Below are 16,590 nucleotides of genomic sequence, written 5' to 3' on the forward strand. Positions count from 1 at the left end.
AGATGAGAACTTGGAAAATTCAGTTATCCTATAGATGCAATAGAGCATAGAAACAATAACATACTGCAGCAGTTCAGTGCATGAGATATATTTTATTAGTATACAAATAGAGTTGCTGACTTATACACTACATGACCAAATTTATGTGGACACTTGCTTGTCCAACATCTCATTTCAAAAACATGGGCATTAATATGGAGTTGGTCCCCCCCCTTCGTGTCTATAACAGCCACCACTCTTCTGGGAAGGCTTTCCACTAGACGTTGGAACATTGCTGCGGGGACCTGCTTCCATTCAGCCACAAGAGCATTAGTAAGGTCAGGCACCGATGTCGGGTGATTAGATCTGACCTGCAGTCGGCATTCCAATTCATCCCAAAGGTGTTTGATTTGGTTGAGGTCAGGGCTCTGTGTAGGGCAGTCAAATTCAATCCACACCAATCTCAACAAACCATTTCTGTTTGGACCGTGCACAGGGGGCATTGTCAAGCTGAAACAGGAAAGGGCCTTTCCCAAACTGTTGCCACAAAGTTCAAAGCACAGAATCATTAAGATTTCCCTTCACTGGAACTAAGGGGCCTAGCCCGAACCCCCCCAAAAAAACCCAGACTATTATTACTCCTCCACCAAACTTTACAGTTGGCACTATGCCTGTGTGCAGCTGCTCGGCCATGGAAACCCATTTCATGAAGCTCCCGGCAAACAGTTTGTGCTGATGTTGCTTCCGGAGGCAGTCTGGAACTCTGTAGTGAGTGTTGCAACTGAGGGCACCTGATTTTTACATGTTACAGCACTCGACGGTCCCGTTCTGTGAGTTTGTGTGGCCTACCACTTCACAGCTGAGCAGTTGTTGCTCCTAGACGTTTCCACTTCACAAAAACAGCACTTACAGTTGACCGGGGCAGCGCTAGCAGGGCAGAAATTTGACTAACTGACTTGTTGGAAAGGAGGCATCCTATGACAGAGCTACATTTAAAGTCACAGAGCTCTTCAGTAAGGCTATTCTACTGCTAATGTTTGTCTATGGAGATTCCATGGCTGTGTGCTCAGTTGTATACCTGTCAGCAACGGGTGTGGCTGAAATTGCCAAATACACTAATTTGAAGGGGTGTCCACATACTTTTGCATATATATTGTACTTCACATAGCTGTATAAACAGTTAATCTAACATATTTCATCAATCACCTATATCTACAAACAGTGTGTGGGCAGTTAATATTAATTTCTCTGACATTAGGGTTAAAACCAAAATCATTCTGGTCAACTATATTAGTACACATGCACCATTCCGTAGAGGAAGGTCCAGAACAGGACGTAGGTAAAAAGACCTCCAACGAGCCCTCCTGTGAAGAGCATCCTCCGAGACTTGAAGCACTTGTTCCACCTGCGACTAGCCTTGAGGATTAGAAGAAGGGAGAGTAGAAACGAGGCGAGGAAATAGAAGATAAATCCGTACAGTCCTGTGAGCCCAAGGATGCCGGCTGTTGCCCCGGACAGAGCCGACACAGACGTCCGACAGTAGTCCAGCATGGCGGCGTTTCCCCTCACAGCGACCTCGCTGATGAACTGTGGTCCCTCTCGTTTTGCTACGATGACTGAGGACATGTCTGCACTTGATTTGATTGCCAACGTAAAAGCTGCTGCTGCTGCAAAAAAAATGCATTACTGATTACATGTTGCCTAATACTTTCATGATCTTGAACAAATTGTGAATCATTTGTCAATCTAGCCTATTTTGTTACTAACGAAAGTGCTAGCTAAATTGACATCTGGACTGTAGCTAGCTGGTAACTCACCGAATGAAAAAATAATATACAGTGCTTCGTTTACTTCACAAACACATCAAATGGACATCGTTTGTGACACGTAATATTCCTACAGAATGTATTTACTAACGGCTTCGCTGCTGGAATGTAATTACAGAAATAAAGAAAATTCAACCTAGCTAGCACAGCAGATGCGACCCGTCATTCTGAATCGGCCATTTTCTTGTTAAATGCATTCTGGGACATTTGTTTTTGTCTCAACTGCTCGCTTTTTATGAAGTCAGTGGACGAATGTGTTCAGTTATCTACTTTTAATCACCCAAATATTTTATTTTATTAAATTACCTTCACATTTTGTGATATTTTTAAGATGTATTTGTTGTGACCTTTGTAATGAACTTTGGTCTCTACGGTGACTGCCTGAGATCAAAATAGTAGAGCACTGTTTATAAACACTGCGCTCTGGATAAAACGTACAGTTATTAATTGGATAAGGAGCCTAATGCTATCCGGGGAGCAACCATGGCGAAATATGTACTCGGCATAGACATAGGAACTACTTCAATCAAGGTCGTGTTACTTGATATTAACTCAAAAACAGTAACGGATAGCTTCTCTTTGCCAACCAAGGCATATATCGTCAGCGACGAAACGCATGTATGTGACAGGTGACAGGCACCTCTCTCTGAATCACCGCACATAATGAGCTTTCACTCTTTCAAATGTACAGCCTTTTAAGCCTTTCAAGCTGTTGTGCATTTGTATCTCAAATTGGTCGTAATCCTGTAATTTATAGACCTCTTCTTAACTATATATTATATTATTGGTTTTCCTTTGCAGGCCAAAGAGCAGGACTCTGTACAAATCATAACGACTCTGAATGAGTGCATTGCCTCTCTGCCCATAGACAAGCTCCAGAATGTCAGTAGAATTGGGGTGTCTGGACAAATGCATGGGGTTGTATTCTGGAAAGCACAAACAGGTAAAACCATAAAGCGTGTCACCCACTATTATGTGGTATACATTTTTTATGTAGAAATCACAACACTTTATTCAAACAAGTCCTGTACCATCACTGTCTACCCTCAGGCTGTAATTGGTCAGGTGGAGACAGCCGCCACCACTTCAGCCCTAGAGACACCAGTCATCTAATCACCTGGCAGGATGGGCGCTGCAACAGTGATTTCCTGTCTACTCTTCCAAACCCAGACTCACATCTCAGCATAGCCACAGGCTTTGGTTGTGCCACTATCTTCTGGTACATGAAATACAGGTACATAGGCCTATTATATTATGCCTACATGACTTGGCTGATTTTGAGGAATAGGTTTACTTCATATACAGCCAGTCGACTCCTGATAAGTACACATGTAGGATAAGTGTATGTCTATTACACCCAGTTTACACTTATCCTATGTGCACTTATCAGCAGTTTACTCTATAGACTAATAGATTCAGAAAGCTTGTCATTATTCTTTTCACTGTGTGTTTGAATGCAGGCCGGAGTTCCTGTCTGACTTCATGGTGGCAGGAACCATCCATGACTATGTGGTGTCCATGCTGTGTGGCTTGGATAGCTGTGTCATGACTGGCCAGAATGCAGCCAGCTGGGGCTACTTCAACACTGCCACCAACCAGTGGAACATAGACATGTGAACACAATATCCTGGCCTTCTTCCTCTTCTAGCACCAATTGTTTGCTTTTTAGTACAAAATATGTTATTACTAACACACTACATACTGAACATAATATGAATGCATGTGTTGTGTTGTGTGTTAGCTAACATGTACAGGTAACTGCCAAAATAGAGGAAACACAAGCATAAAGTGTCTTAATAGGGCACCTTGGCATAGATTCTAAGTGTCTGGAACTCTATTGGAGAGGACACCATTCTTCTTCGACAAATCCATAATTTGCTGTTTTGTAGATGGTGGTGGAAATCCTTGTCTTAGGTGCCGCTCCAGAATCTCCCATAAGTGTTCAATTGGGTTTACATCGTTTTCATGTTCATCAAACCATTCAGTGACCACTCATGCCCTGTGGATGGGGCATTGTCATTGTATGGGGTCATAGCCATGGGAGCCAAAATAATGGCCTGCCCAGCATTTTATTTATCTAGGCAAGTCAGTTAAGAACAAATTCTTATTTACAATGACCGCCTACCCCGGCCAAACCCGGACAACGCTGGGCCAATTGTGCGCCGCCCTATGGGACTCCCAACCACGTCCGGTTGTGATACAGCCTGGAATCGAACCAGGGTCTGTAGCGACGCCTCAAACACTGAGATGCAGGGCCTTAGACCACTGCGCCATGATGGGATGTTAATTGCTTAAAGGCCCAGTGCAATCAAAATCTAGATTTTTCTGTGTTTTGTATATACTTCCACACTATGGTGTTGGAAGAATACTGTGAAATTGTGAAAATTATGATAATGCCCTTTTAGTGTAAGAGCTGTTTTAAAAGACAGCCTGTGGTGGGATGGAGTTTTGGCCTGCCTGGTGATATCACCATGCGATAAATTAGTCAATAGAACAAAAAGAAAGACTGTTCTAAACCTCTCTGCCAATAGCAGCTAGTTTTCAGTTTCCCCTCCCTACTCAGACCACTCCCAGACAGTCCTAGCAAAATTCTTGCTTGAGAAATTGCTCTTGCTAAAAAGCAATTTTTTGTTTCTTTTTGACCATTTTGATCGAAAACAATCACAGGAAATTATTTATTGTTACCTAGAAATTATTTGATATTGAGATAAAAACGTCTGCATAGGGACTTTAATCAACTCAAGTGTTTCCGTTATTTTGGCAGTTACCTGTATCTTTGTGTGTGTGTGTGTGTGTGTGTGTGTGTGTGTGTGTGTGTGTGTGTGTGTGTGTGTGTGTGTGTGTGTGTGTGTGTGTGTGTGTGTGTGTGTGCGTGCATGCTCTAGTCTGAAGGATGCTGGCTTTCCTGTGCACCTGCTCCCTGAGTGTGTGCCGTCTGGCTGCATGGCTGGTCAGACGTGCTGTGAGTGGCATGGCGTCCCTGCCAGCACACCTGTAGGGGCAGCCCTGGGGGACTTCCAGTGTTCTGTCTACTCCAGCATGACTGACAGGACGGAAGCAGGTGAAGTTTGGTGAAGAAGGGCAGTTTGACCTTTGAATGTCAATATTATTGCTGAATGAGGATTGAATAGGTGTAAGCTATATATGGTAACAGCTCGATTTTAAACTTTCCAATAGACTAGGTGGGAAATTCAGAATTCTGTGCTTACACCTATTCATCTTTCAGATCTACTGGAGTGCCTAAATGCTAATGATAGGAACTAGGGATTGATTAAGCTTTTGCTTTTGAAATTAAACTTTATCATTGATTATAATAAGGTAACTGTTTCTGTGCCTCTTTGCAGTTCTCAATATAAGCACTTCAGCCCAGCTGACCTATGCCATGCCACTTGACTTCACTCCGCCAAATATCCCTGATCCCACCTCTTCCATCTCCTACTTCCCTTACTTTGATGGCTCCTACTTGGCGGTGGCAGCATCACTCAACGGAGGGAACGTGATGGCCACTCTTGTAGGCATGCTGAGTGGCTGGATGAACGAGCTAGGTAAATTAATCCATAAACTTTAACCTACTGTCATTGACTTAGTCACAAACCCTGTACGTTTGTGTCACTTGCAGAAGGCATGTTAAGTCCATGAGAGCTACTTAGTCATTACACCTATTTCATCTTTTTACCTAATAGAGGTGGAAGTGAGCGACTCCAGCTTGTATGAGAAGCTGATCAGATGTGCCCTTGGAGTGGACAGTAGTGACCTGAGGGTTAGTCCTACCATCCTGGGGGAAAGACATGACCCGCTCAGCCTGGGCCAGGTGTCCAACATACACCCTTCCAACCTCTCCCTGGGCCACATGACCAGAGCGGTGTGCCGTGGTGTTCTGGACAATATCACCTGCATGATGCACCCGGTCTTCCTGCTGGAGGCCGGAGTGCAAAGGATCAAGGGCAGTGGGAGTGCCTTATCCCGTAACGCAGTACTCAGACAGGAAGCAGAAAGGGCGTTTCCTCTGCCTGTGGAATATGGACAGGATGTGGACTCAGCTGTGGGTGTGGCGATAGTCTTTCATGACAGAATGTGAGTTATGATTCACACAGAGGGACTATTTGTTTACTTGCATATTTGAATACTTGAATTGTAGTTTTTCTGAATGGCTAACAGAGACTATTACAATAAACATCATGCTTATTTTACATTCCAGGGATATCCTCAGACATGTTTATTAATGAATACTATTGGAAATTCATAGTGCAATCTCCAATCAAGATGATGTCTCACATTTATAGTATGAACTAAAAGTTTAATTAGGCCTATAGTAAGTGGTAATTGGTAATGTATAGTTAACTACAGTAAAAAAAAGTACTTTATTAATGTTTGCATTAGTGCACTTGAAATTTCAACTAAAACATTGTTCTGCTACTGCTAGCTTACATATCAGTGTTATTAGAAATAATTACTTAGGTACGATTTTAGTATTGATAATGATTACAACTGTTTTTACTTAATGATTCAATTGTTATGTTATAATGGCATGTAAATAAATCCTAAATCTTGTTGATGCCTCTAACTATATATCAGTCTATTCTAATCAGCAGAGGTTTTCTGACCACAATATTAGTCACAGGAACAGACTCACCAACAACAAAGCATGTTGGTAGAGCTGAGAAAAGGCAGACTCTCGGGAAGCTCTGCAAAGTGGTTCTGAAAGAAAGAAGAACTGAATGTTATATGTCATATGAAAGGAGAAGTAAACCCCCTGTGATGAGACATTCAAAACAATAAGTAAGTAATGATTTTTTTTTTAACCTTTATTTAACTAGGCAAGTCAGTTAAGAACAAATTCTTATTTTCAATGACAGGCTAGGAACAGTGGGTTAACTGCCTTGTTGAGGGGCAGAACGACAGATTTTGTACCTTGTCAACTCGGGGATTCGATCTTGCAACCTTTCGGTTACTTGTCCAACGCCCTAACCACTAGGCTACACTGCCACCGCTGTATAATTACACTGAACAAAAATATAAATGCAACATGCAATTTCATTTTTTTTTTACCGAGGTACAGTTCATATAAGAAAATCAGTCAATGGAAATCTGTGGATTTCACATGACTGGGAATACAGATATGCAGCTGTTGGTCACAGATACCTTAAAAAAAAGGTAGGGCCGTGGATCAGAAAACCAGTCTGTATCTGGTGTGATCAACATTTACCAACATGTTGGTGGATATTGGCGGGAACTGGAACACGCTGTCGTACACACGTTGATCCAGAGTATCCTCAATGATTGACATGTCTGGTGCGTACAGTATGCAGGCCATGGAAGAACTGGGAAATTCAGTTTACAGGAATTGTGTACAAATCCTTGCGACACGGGACTTTGTCTTGCTGAAACATGATATGATGGCGGTGGATGAATGGCATGACAATGGATCTCAGTATCTCATCATGGTGTCTTTGTGCATTACAATTGCCATCAATAAAATGAAATTGTGTTCGTTGTCCGTAGCTTATGCCTGCCTATACCCTAACCCCACCACCATCATGAGGTTCTCATCAGAAACCCTCTCATCCACACGACGCCATACATGCTGTCTGCCATCTGTCCAGTACAGTTGAAACGAGGATTCATCCGTGAAGGGCACGCTTCTCCAGCGTGTCAGTGGCCATTGAAGGTGAGCGTTTTCCCACTGAAGTCTATGCCGAACTGCAGTCAGGTCAAGACCCTGGTGAGGAGAACGAGCATACAGACGAGCTTCCCTGAGACAGTTTCTGACAGTTTGTGCAAATTTTGGTCTCAGACGATCGCGCAGGTGAAGAAGCCGGATGTGGAGGTCCTGGGTTGGTGGGGTTACATGTGGTCTGAGGTTGTGAGACCAGTTGGACGTACTGCCAAATTCTCTAAAACGACGTAGTAGAGAAATGAACATTAAATTCTCTGGCAACAGTTCTGGTGGACATTCCTGCAGTCATCATGTCAATTGCACGCGCCCTCAAAACTTGTGGCACATTTTAGAGTGGCCTTTTATTGTCCCCAGCACAAGGTGCATCTGTGCAATGATCATACTGTTTAATCAGCTTCTTGATATGCAACACCTAACAGGTGGATGGATTATTTTTTCAAAGAAGAAATGCTCACTAACTGGGATGTAAAACAGAGAAATAAGCTTTTTGTGTGTATGGAACATTTCTGGGATCTTTTATTTCAGTTCATGAAGCACTTTTACTTTTATGTTGCGTTTATATTTTTTGGTTCATTGTAGATTAATCATCTACTTTTGTGTTATTACATTGTTTTGACGTATACAAAGTATTCAAGAAGATAGATAGATGCCTGTGCCTCTAACTAACTAGACAGTACCATTAGGTCTTATAGGGACATTAGAAAACCTCTGGTCAGTTGTGCAAAATGTTGTAGGCTACTAAATGTGTGAAGTAATGAGAAGGGGATGATATTTTGGCTAAGCATTTGCAACATAATGTTGTACAACAAGGGGCAAATCAGGACACTGAAATTAACTTTTGAAGCAGAGATTGTGAAATGCTGAATTAGCTAATTTTACCTTGCCATCCAACTTTGAGGATTTACTAACAATGTTGGTCCAACACCTTATCAACTATCAAATCAAATCAAATTTATTTATATAGCCCTTCGTACATCAGCTGATATCTCAAAGTGCTGTACAGAAACCCAGCCTAAAACCCCAAACAGCAAGCAATGCAGGTGTAGAAGCACGGTGGCTAGGAAAAACTCCCTAGAAAGGCCAAAACCTAGGAAGAAACCTAGAGAGGAACCAGGCTATGTGGGGTGGCCAGTCCTCTTCTGGCTGTGCCGGGTGGAGATTATAACAGAACATGGCCAAGATGTTCAAATGTTCATAAATGACCAGCATGGTCAAATAATAATAATCACAGGCAGAACAGTTGAAACTGGAGCAGCAGCACGGCCAGGTCGACTGGGGACAGCAAGGAGTCATCATGTCAGGTAGTCCTGAGGCATGGTCCTAGGGCTCAGGTCCTCCGAGAGAGAGAAAGAAAGAGAGAATTAGAGAGAGAGCATACTTAAATTCACACAGGACACCGGATAGGACAGGAGAAGTACTCCAGATATAACAAACTGACCCTAGCCCCACGACACATAAACTACTGCAGCATAAATACTGGAGGCTGAGACAGGAGGGGTCAGGAGACACTGGGGCCCCATCCGATGACACCCCCGGACAGGGCCAAACAGGAAGGATATAACCCCACCCACTTTGCCAAAGCACAGCCCCCACACCACTAGAGGGATATCTTCAACTACCAACTTACCATCCTGAGACAAGGCTGAGTATAGCCCACAAAGACCTCCGCCACGGCACAACCCAAGGGGATGTGGTGTTCTATGTTTTTATCAATAGGGATACAGTATGTATACATATGGTGCTTATGCATAAACAAGAGCCAATGGCTAAGCTGATGTCCATTTACTTGTTAATATAATGTTAACAACATACCTTTACAATAAATCTGTTATTTGTCAACTTTCATAACAATTAGCTAAGATCCTTTGTGCATCTCCTGGTCACTATCATTGCTGTCGCAGCTGTGCTACAGAGGCCGGGTCAATAAACCCAAGGGTCAGCCATGTAGCCTTCTAAGCTCTCAGAGCAGAGCTCTCTCTGGTGGTAATGTACTCTTATACTCTCTGATACTCCCTGCGTGTGTGTATGAATCTCACTACTACTCACAGTTGTAGTGAGTAAGATTCATACACCCTCTGCTTGTAGAGGTTGAATTGTCTTGTGGTTGTGGATTTAAGACCTTTATTTAATATAAAGATGATATGATGGACAGAGACATAAGAGAAAATGTGATCCAACAGACCACTCAGTGAAATGCTCTTTATACTGGCACGGAAGGAATGAATTAATTTCTGTATAAGTACACAGTTATCTGTATGTTAGATCCCAGATGGTTTCATGTCCTTGTTTGAATGATTATGTGTTGATGATGGCTTTCATTTGTTTTGTTTATGTGAGAAGCTTTCAGTTCTTCTATTGCTTTAACTGAAATGTAGGAGAGTTTTTAAAACTGTAAACATTCACTTCAGTCAACATGTTGTGCATGAGATCACTGAGAGAAACTACTATGTAGGCTTCCAGTAGATACCATGAAGATAACCAAATCACAATTTCTCACTGTTTGGCATTGCATGCGCATTATTAATTACACGTGTCTGAAACTGCAATTCTAAAATGTATTGTTTCCATGACGATACATGATGTCATTGTCTACAAGTCTAGTCGTTTTTAAACAAGGCCTGCACAGGAGGACAATTCAAATGTACACAGTTACAGACAGACTGTATCAGAGCAGATTAAAAAGCACAACAACTAGATTACTTAGCCTGAATTTCAGCTATACTGCAGTTAATGTTATGTCTATTAAAATGAGAAAAACAATAATGTTTTCAAGTGAGAAACATAATATACATTGTGGTGAGGGAGATGTCATTGTAGATTTGTTTTTGTATATCTTTTTATTAGTAGGGAGGGGTTGGTAATCATATTTTTTTTGTCTGAGAGGAAGTCATCTTGAGCCCCAATGGGTCCAGCAGCATTATGAGACAAGTAGATGAGGATCCGAAAAGTAGATCAAGTGACAGAAAAATGGCCACATCAATTATGCATACAGACATGATCTCATAGAGTGGATAAGAGTCTTTGTTCACATGCACACTGTTTTACGCTGAGTGAGTGTGGTGCCATGCAAATGGACCCGAGGGACACATTAGTTTTACAATAATGTATCAGCAGAATAGCATTATGTTGCTCAAAAAACAAATGTGACTAATGTTGTGCATTATATGATTTGTTTTCAGAATGCTGTAGCCTCTAAAACACAGTTATGTTGATTTGTCTCAATTATGTGGTTTAATCAAGGGTATCAACCTGAAATATTTGATGAGAATGAGATGGATATAGATGTGCTGGGTTATAAATGGGGAAGGACACGTGGTTGAATTATGGTCCTGACTTCTTTCTGATCTTCCACATGTGATGTTCACCTCATTGTGGGCAGAGAAAAACTTTACAGTTTCACTCTGAATCATTGTCTACCCCTTCCTCTTTTTTAAGGCATGTTGAGGGAAATAATAACAAAACAAGTCGTTCACGCCATCCTCCCTGGGAGTGTCACGCCCTGACCTTAGAGAGCCTTGTTTATTCTCTATTTGGTTAGGTCAGGGTGTGACTTGGGTGGGCAAATCTATGTCTCTATTTCTTTGTTGGCCTAGTATGGTTCCCAATCAGAGGCAGCTGTTTATCGTTGTCTCTGATTGGGGATCATACTTAGGCAGCCCTTTTTCCCACCTTAGATTGTGGGATCTTGTTTTTGCATTGTTGCTGTCTAGCCCTGCAGAACGTTGAGTTCGGTTTTGTATTTTGTTGTTTTGTCGGTGTTCAGTATTTAAAATCATGAACACTTTCCACGCTGCGCTTTGGTCTCATTCATCTAACGACAGACGTAACAGGGAGAAATAATTTAAATCCCCATAGTAATTATTAATTCTGATCAATTTAATTTGGAGATGTACGAGATTATTAACCATGTGTCTCAGTACATGCTGTCCTAATTTTAAACTGAACTGGGAATATTTTTTCTGTCATTTGAGTAAAGAATGGGTTTAAGGCCTGGTTAAAGTTTTCTATTACAGTTGTAATGGGGAAGTACTAATAAATAACCAGCTTTGTTAGCCATCTGGGGGTGAAACATCACATATCTTAAAGCTGGTGTATTCAGAGGTCAACTCTCCTACCATGTTTCAGAGGATCTATGAACATTTTACGGCACCTTTTAGATAAATGTAAGAAATCACTTTTGGTCATATGTAAATTCAATGTCAAGTTATTAAAATGTGTATGACCAAACAATATTTGACCAGGTCAAAACTTAGGAAGAGAACCATGAATGCAGTCCCTCACTGCATTACAATGTAATTCAATTAGATTTGGTAAATCCTCTCAGGGGATTTATAACATACTGAACACACTGTATTTACATGAATGTGATGTGTTATCATTGTATCGTCTCTTCCAGACCATCGGTGTGAGGAGTCATTATGAGCAAGGCAATGGACCTAGAGTACCCTACCTTCTCTCTGGAGACAGTTGACAGGAAGAATGATGAGAGGGCACAGAGCAGACAGGTGAAGAAGCCTGACCACCATGGACTCAGACTAACAGGAGGAACTGGAGAAGGCCATACCAAAGATAAGATTCAATCTCAACTTTGACAAGTGAGACGTGCCATTCACTGAACATAATAACACACACTGTGCTGTATGGGGACAATTGGTGTTTATAGCCATATTGTAGTAACACTAATAACAGTTTTAACACTGTTTGAGAGGACACACCTGTCTTCCTCAGGGGGAAGGATTTGTTAATCAGAAGCTCATTTACGATATCATTAGAATAAGGCCTTTTGTTTTAAAGCTCTTTTGGGCAAGACCATGTGTATTTTGTTTTCTAATTGAAAGATAAATGCTTTCCCAATACTAAAGTCTAACATGTTTCTTTGTAGGAAAATAAAAGGTTTGGAGGAGAACAAAGAGGAGGGGGCGCTGTTTGAGGCTGTGTCCACTGGGAATGTCATGAAGCTTGAGGGTCTGGTTCAGTACCTGCATCAGTCCATGAAGAAGCTCTCCAACACTGAGTGTTAGGCAGACTGTGTATTATATTCTGTAGTATTGTATAATGTTTGCATTTTAGGATACCATTGTACATTAGTACTTTACAGCTTCATGTTCATGTCATGTAAATGGATAATATTTTTAGTCTGTGTATTCTTTTATACTCCATTCTTTCACCTCCGGCTCTCCTAGATCAATCGTATGGTAAAAACACCCTGCTGAAGGCTCTACTGAATCTGAGAGACGGCAGAAATAACGCAATTACATTTCTCCTTGACATCTCAAAGAAGATGGGGGACATCAAATCATTTATAAATGTAGCATACACCGACAGCTATTACAAAGGTGAACTTTCATATAACCAGAATTATCATTACTTGATGTTGTTCATCTATTCTACACCATGCTTCTGACAACTCAGTTTTATGTACACAGCCCTCAACAGCCCTCAATATAAAAATACAGACATGTTAGTTTATGTGTAAGGCCATGCATTTTCTGACTGTCTATCCTTTCTTTCTCTGTATCATTCAGGGCAAACAGCCCTTCATATTGCCATTGAGAGAAGGAGCGCCTATTCTGTTCAGCTATTGATCAAGGAAGGAGCAGAAGTCCATGCCGAAGCCTGTGGGAAATTCTTCCAGCCTCATGATCTACTCAGCTTCTACTGTAGTTTGGTGAGTGTGTCAGTATCACTGAGCCTTGAACAGTGCCCTCCTCTGGTAGGTTTGCAACAGACTTTCCTGCTTGTCAGACCTCTAGTCATTCCTCTGAGAGAATAATAATTCCCTTGTTTATGACTTAGGGAATTGCATGAAAGTGTTTTGTGAAACATTACAGAAAGTGTGTTTGCATATCCAGAAAATACAATTGTCACTGTTGTAGTGGGTAGAGTGATGGAAAATACATTAAAGTGAGGGAAATGTGTTTCCAGGTGAGCTGACTCTGCCCCTGGCTGTTTGCACCAACCAGTCTGAGGTAGATGACTTCCTGCTGGAGAACTCCTACCATTGGGTGGATGTGAGAGAGAGGGACTCCCTGGGTAACATGGTGCTGCATGCCCTGGTGGTGGTGTCAACTGATAACACACCAGAGAACACGGACTTCATCGCCTCCATGTACGACTACATCACCTCACCACTGCTGCTCGCCTGCACCCCAGGTGGAGGCTGGAGGACTTGGACAACAACCATGGCCTGACGCCTATAAAACTGTCTGCCAAGTTTGGCAAGATCAGGGTAAGGAACGTGTCTGATATGGAGTAATGTTGTATGGTTGTTCGGCCCACTACTCTATGTAGACCTACTGGAGAACAGATCAACAGTTTGTTGTTTACAAATTAAGCCATCTGATCTTTAATGTAATATTTTGTTCATGTTAGACATCAGAAGAAAATACATTGTTCCTCCATATGTGGTTATGATAATGTGCTACATCCTTCCATTAAGTGTTGGCCAATTGTTATATTCTTCCTCTAGCTGTTTGAGAACATGATGCATCATGAGTTTCATGAGAGGGAGACCAGACACCTGTCCCGATAATTCACTGAGTGGGTGTACAGACCTGTCCCTTCCTCCCTGGACGATTTGGCCTCACTGTGACTCCTAGGAGAAGAATTCTGCCCTGGAGATTGTCTACAGCGTTAATATAATAAGGATCAAATCATTAGCCCCATTTGGTGCTACAACGCATCCGTTGTCCTGATCTTGTTCACATGTATCTACACTGTGTCTGCATTTTGACCAGATTTCCTGATCCCTCCCTGTATGCAAATTATTTCAGAAATATTCTTTCAAAATAATATGTATTTATTTAAAGACACATATTGATGGCCTGAGAAAATGGTGCCTCCTGTCAATGATTTAAGAGGGCTGGATAATGATTATTTAAATGGTTTCACTGTTCAGCTCCGTCTACACACAATGTGCCTGACTACATTCGGAGGTGGTCAGGAAGATCAGATCACAATGCATCTTTTAATCGTCTAAACCTGTCTAGAAAAGTGGGTACAATCAGAATGTGTACAAGATTAAGGACATGTTAGCACCAGGTTTAAATGGGGCTCTAAATGCCATCTCCTGTCGTTGTGCCCTTGAGAAAGGCACTCAACCCTTATCTGCTCCAGGGGTGCTGCGTGGTGGTTGACCCTGTGCTCCAACCTCTCTGTGGGTGTGTCTCGGGGGTACGTGTACTGTAAGAAAATGCATTTCAAGAGAAAGAGAGACCAAAAGTAAGACCTACTTGCATCAAAGTGTGATTCTACCCACTGGGCACAGATGTCAATTCAACATCTATTCCACATTGGTTCAACTTAATTTAATTGAAATGATGCGGAAACAACGTTGATTCAACCAATGTGTGCCCAGTGGGTAGTAGTATCCATTTTATTTTAGAATCGCCATGCGATGCTCAAAATTGAGCCTCTGAACTGGAGGAGTGGGACAAGTTCGCTGCTCAGATGTTTTTCTTAACCGCCTACAAGAGGAAGAAGGGAACGGTGAGGTCTTTCTGCATGATCACAATAAGATACATTATTCTAGCATTATTCTAGCTGAAACTGAGCAACTCAGTTTGGATCCAGGCGAACATCATGTAGGAGATCAAATCAGTGTTGCCAAAGTGCTGTCCATAGAAACAATTTTCACTTCAGCTCAATTTCTCTCACTCTCTGATATCCAGCCACCTTTTACTCTGGAGCATACCAGACAGTAATTCCTGAGTCTAGCGGGTCAACTTTTTACAGCAGTAGAAGCCTGTCACTTATTCCCAGGAGGGGTGTGTGCATGTGTGATGTGTGATTTTACATACTGTATGTGTGAAAGCCATCCTAAGCCATGCCATGTGTGGCTAGGAAATTAGTGTTTCATACTGTAAGTGTCTGTAAGGGATTTCCTCCTCTTCTTCCGAAGAGGAGAGGTGAAAAGGATCGGAGGACCAATATGCGGCGTGGTAAGTGTCCATGGTTCTTTTAATAAGAAATAGTACACATGAACAACTGAATACAAAAAACAATAAACGTGGAATGACCGAAACCCAAAACAGTACCGTGTGGTGAAAAACACAGACACGGAAACAAACACCCACACACACACAGTGAAACCCAGGCTACCTAAGTATGATTCTCAATCAGAGACAACTAATGATACCTGCCTCTGATTGAGAACCATACTAGGCCAAAACATAGAAATCCCCAAATTATAGAAAAACAAACATAGACTGCCCACCCCAACTCACACCCTGACCATACTAAATAATGACAAAACAAAGGAATTAAAGGTCAGAACGTGACAGTGTCAGAGGTTATTTTTTGGACTGAGTGATAAAACTCGAGTTCAAGTTGACTTTGTATGTAGTTATCTACAGACGATCTTCCTGTCCTCTGTGCTGTACTGCTGTGGGAGGGTGGAGTACCTGGGGTTCTTTGTGCTGTGTCTGTCTCTCAGCCGGGTCACCCTGTGCTACTTCTCCAGGGGATATGGACACATAGGCATCTACAGTGTTATGATAAAGAAGGTATAATGGATACCAGGGCCTGTTTTCACAAAGACTCTCAGAGTAAGAGTGCTGAGTTAGGATCACTTGCCTTTTAGATCATATTGAATAAAATGATATGGACAGGGGGGGGACCTGATCCTAGATCAGCAGTCCTGGACAGGTCCTGGTCACACTCCTATAGAGAAGCTATAGGATTCATTGCCACAGGGTATTTACAATAAATGTATGATTGGGACAACATTGGTGTCGTGACCCAGCTGTAGTTATAATCCACAGTTCCTTTGATACTCTCTTTTTTACTATGTCTTCTTTTTCCTTTGCAGATGATCCTAAGTGATATCTTGCGCTTTCTCTTTGTCTACGTTGTCTTCTGCTTTGGTTTTTCAGCAGGTATTTCATTTCTCTTCTGTCACTTTTGTATGCAGGGACACAGAAACACAGCCCGTCAGTGGCTCATGAATTCAAAATGAATATGTTTATTCTTCCAACACCATCAAAGGACCTATCAAAATTGTAGATGACAGTTCCCTCGTACAATGACACTTCTAAAACACTGAAAACAAATGAGACAGTATAAACCAACAATATGATTTATATTAAAAAACAACTGTCAATGGACCGT

General features: G+C 41.8%; 2 protein-coding genes across 11 annotated transcripts; one reads left to right on the top strand and one right to left on the bottom strand.

Annotated features, from left to right (window-relative positions):
• Positions 1-72: 72 nt before the first annotated feature.
• On the bottom strand, positions 73-2,027 carry LOC110537499 (ER membrane protein complex subunit 6). Of its 4 annotated transcripts, none has more exons than XR_002475637.2 (2): positions 1,797-2,014; positions 73-1,646 (listed from the first exon to the last, which is right to left on the bottom strand). XR_002475637.2 is itself a non-coding variant. In XM_021623581.2 (2 exons), exon 2 carries the CDS (start codon positions 1,603-1,605, stop codon positions 1,270-1,272), a length of 336 nt encoding a protein of 111 aa, XP_021479256.1. In that variant the 5' UTR covers positions 1,606-1,643; positions 1,797-2,027; the 3' UTR covers positions 73-1,269. The 4 variants fall into 4 exon arrangements, 3 of the variants coding, with proteins under 3 accessions (XP_021479256.1, XP_021479257.1, XP_036793360.1); XM_021623581.2 differs by having other exon boundaries at positions 73-1,643; positions 1,797-2,027; XM_021623582.2 differs by having other exon boundaries at positions 1,942-2,010.
• On the top strand, positions 2,001-15,433 carry shpk (sedoheptulokinase). Of its 7 annotated transcripts, none has more exons than XM_036937464.1 (13): positions 2,001-2,423; positions 2,607-2,748; positions 2,829-3,039; positions 3,266-3,418; positions 4,691-4,866; positions 5,150-5,350; positions 5,489-5,879; positions 6,004-6,584; positions 11,879-12,077; positions 12,365-12,818; positions 13,008-13,150; positions 13,408-13,711; positions 13,952-15,431. In XM_036937464.1, exons 1-8 carry the CDS (start codon positions 2,289-2,291, stop codon positions 6,026-6,028), a joined length of 1,434 nt encoding a protein of 477 aa, XP_036793359.1. In that variant the 5' UTR covers positions 2,001-2,288; the 3' UTR covers positions 6,029-6,584; positions 11,879-12,077; positions 12,365-12,818; positions 13,008-13,150; positions 13,408-13,711; positions 13,952-15,431. The 7 variants fall into 7 exon arrangements, with proteins under 7 accessions (XP_036793359.1, XP_021479250.1, XP_021479249.1 ...); XM_021623575.2 differs by having other exon boundaries at positions 2,856-3,039; XM_021623579.2 differs by having other exon boundaries at positions 2,242-2,434; positions 2,856-3,039; positions 13,952-15,432.
• Positions 15,434-16,590: the final 1,157 nt, after the last annotated feature.

Source organism: Oncorhynchus mykiss, chromosome 12 (genome assembly GCF_013265735.2).
Source record: "Oncorhynchus mykiss isolate Arlee chromosome 12, USDA_OmykA_1.1, whole genome shotgun sequence".
Taxonomy (NCBI): domain Eukaryota; kingdom Metazoa; phylum Chordata; class Actinopteri; order Salmoniformes; family Salmonidae; genus Oncorhynchus; species Oncorhynchus mykiss.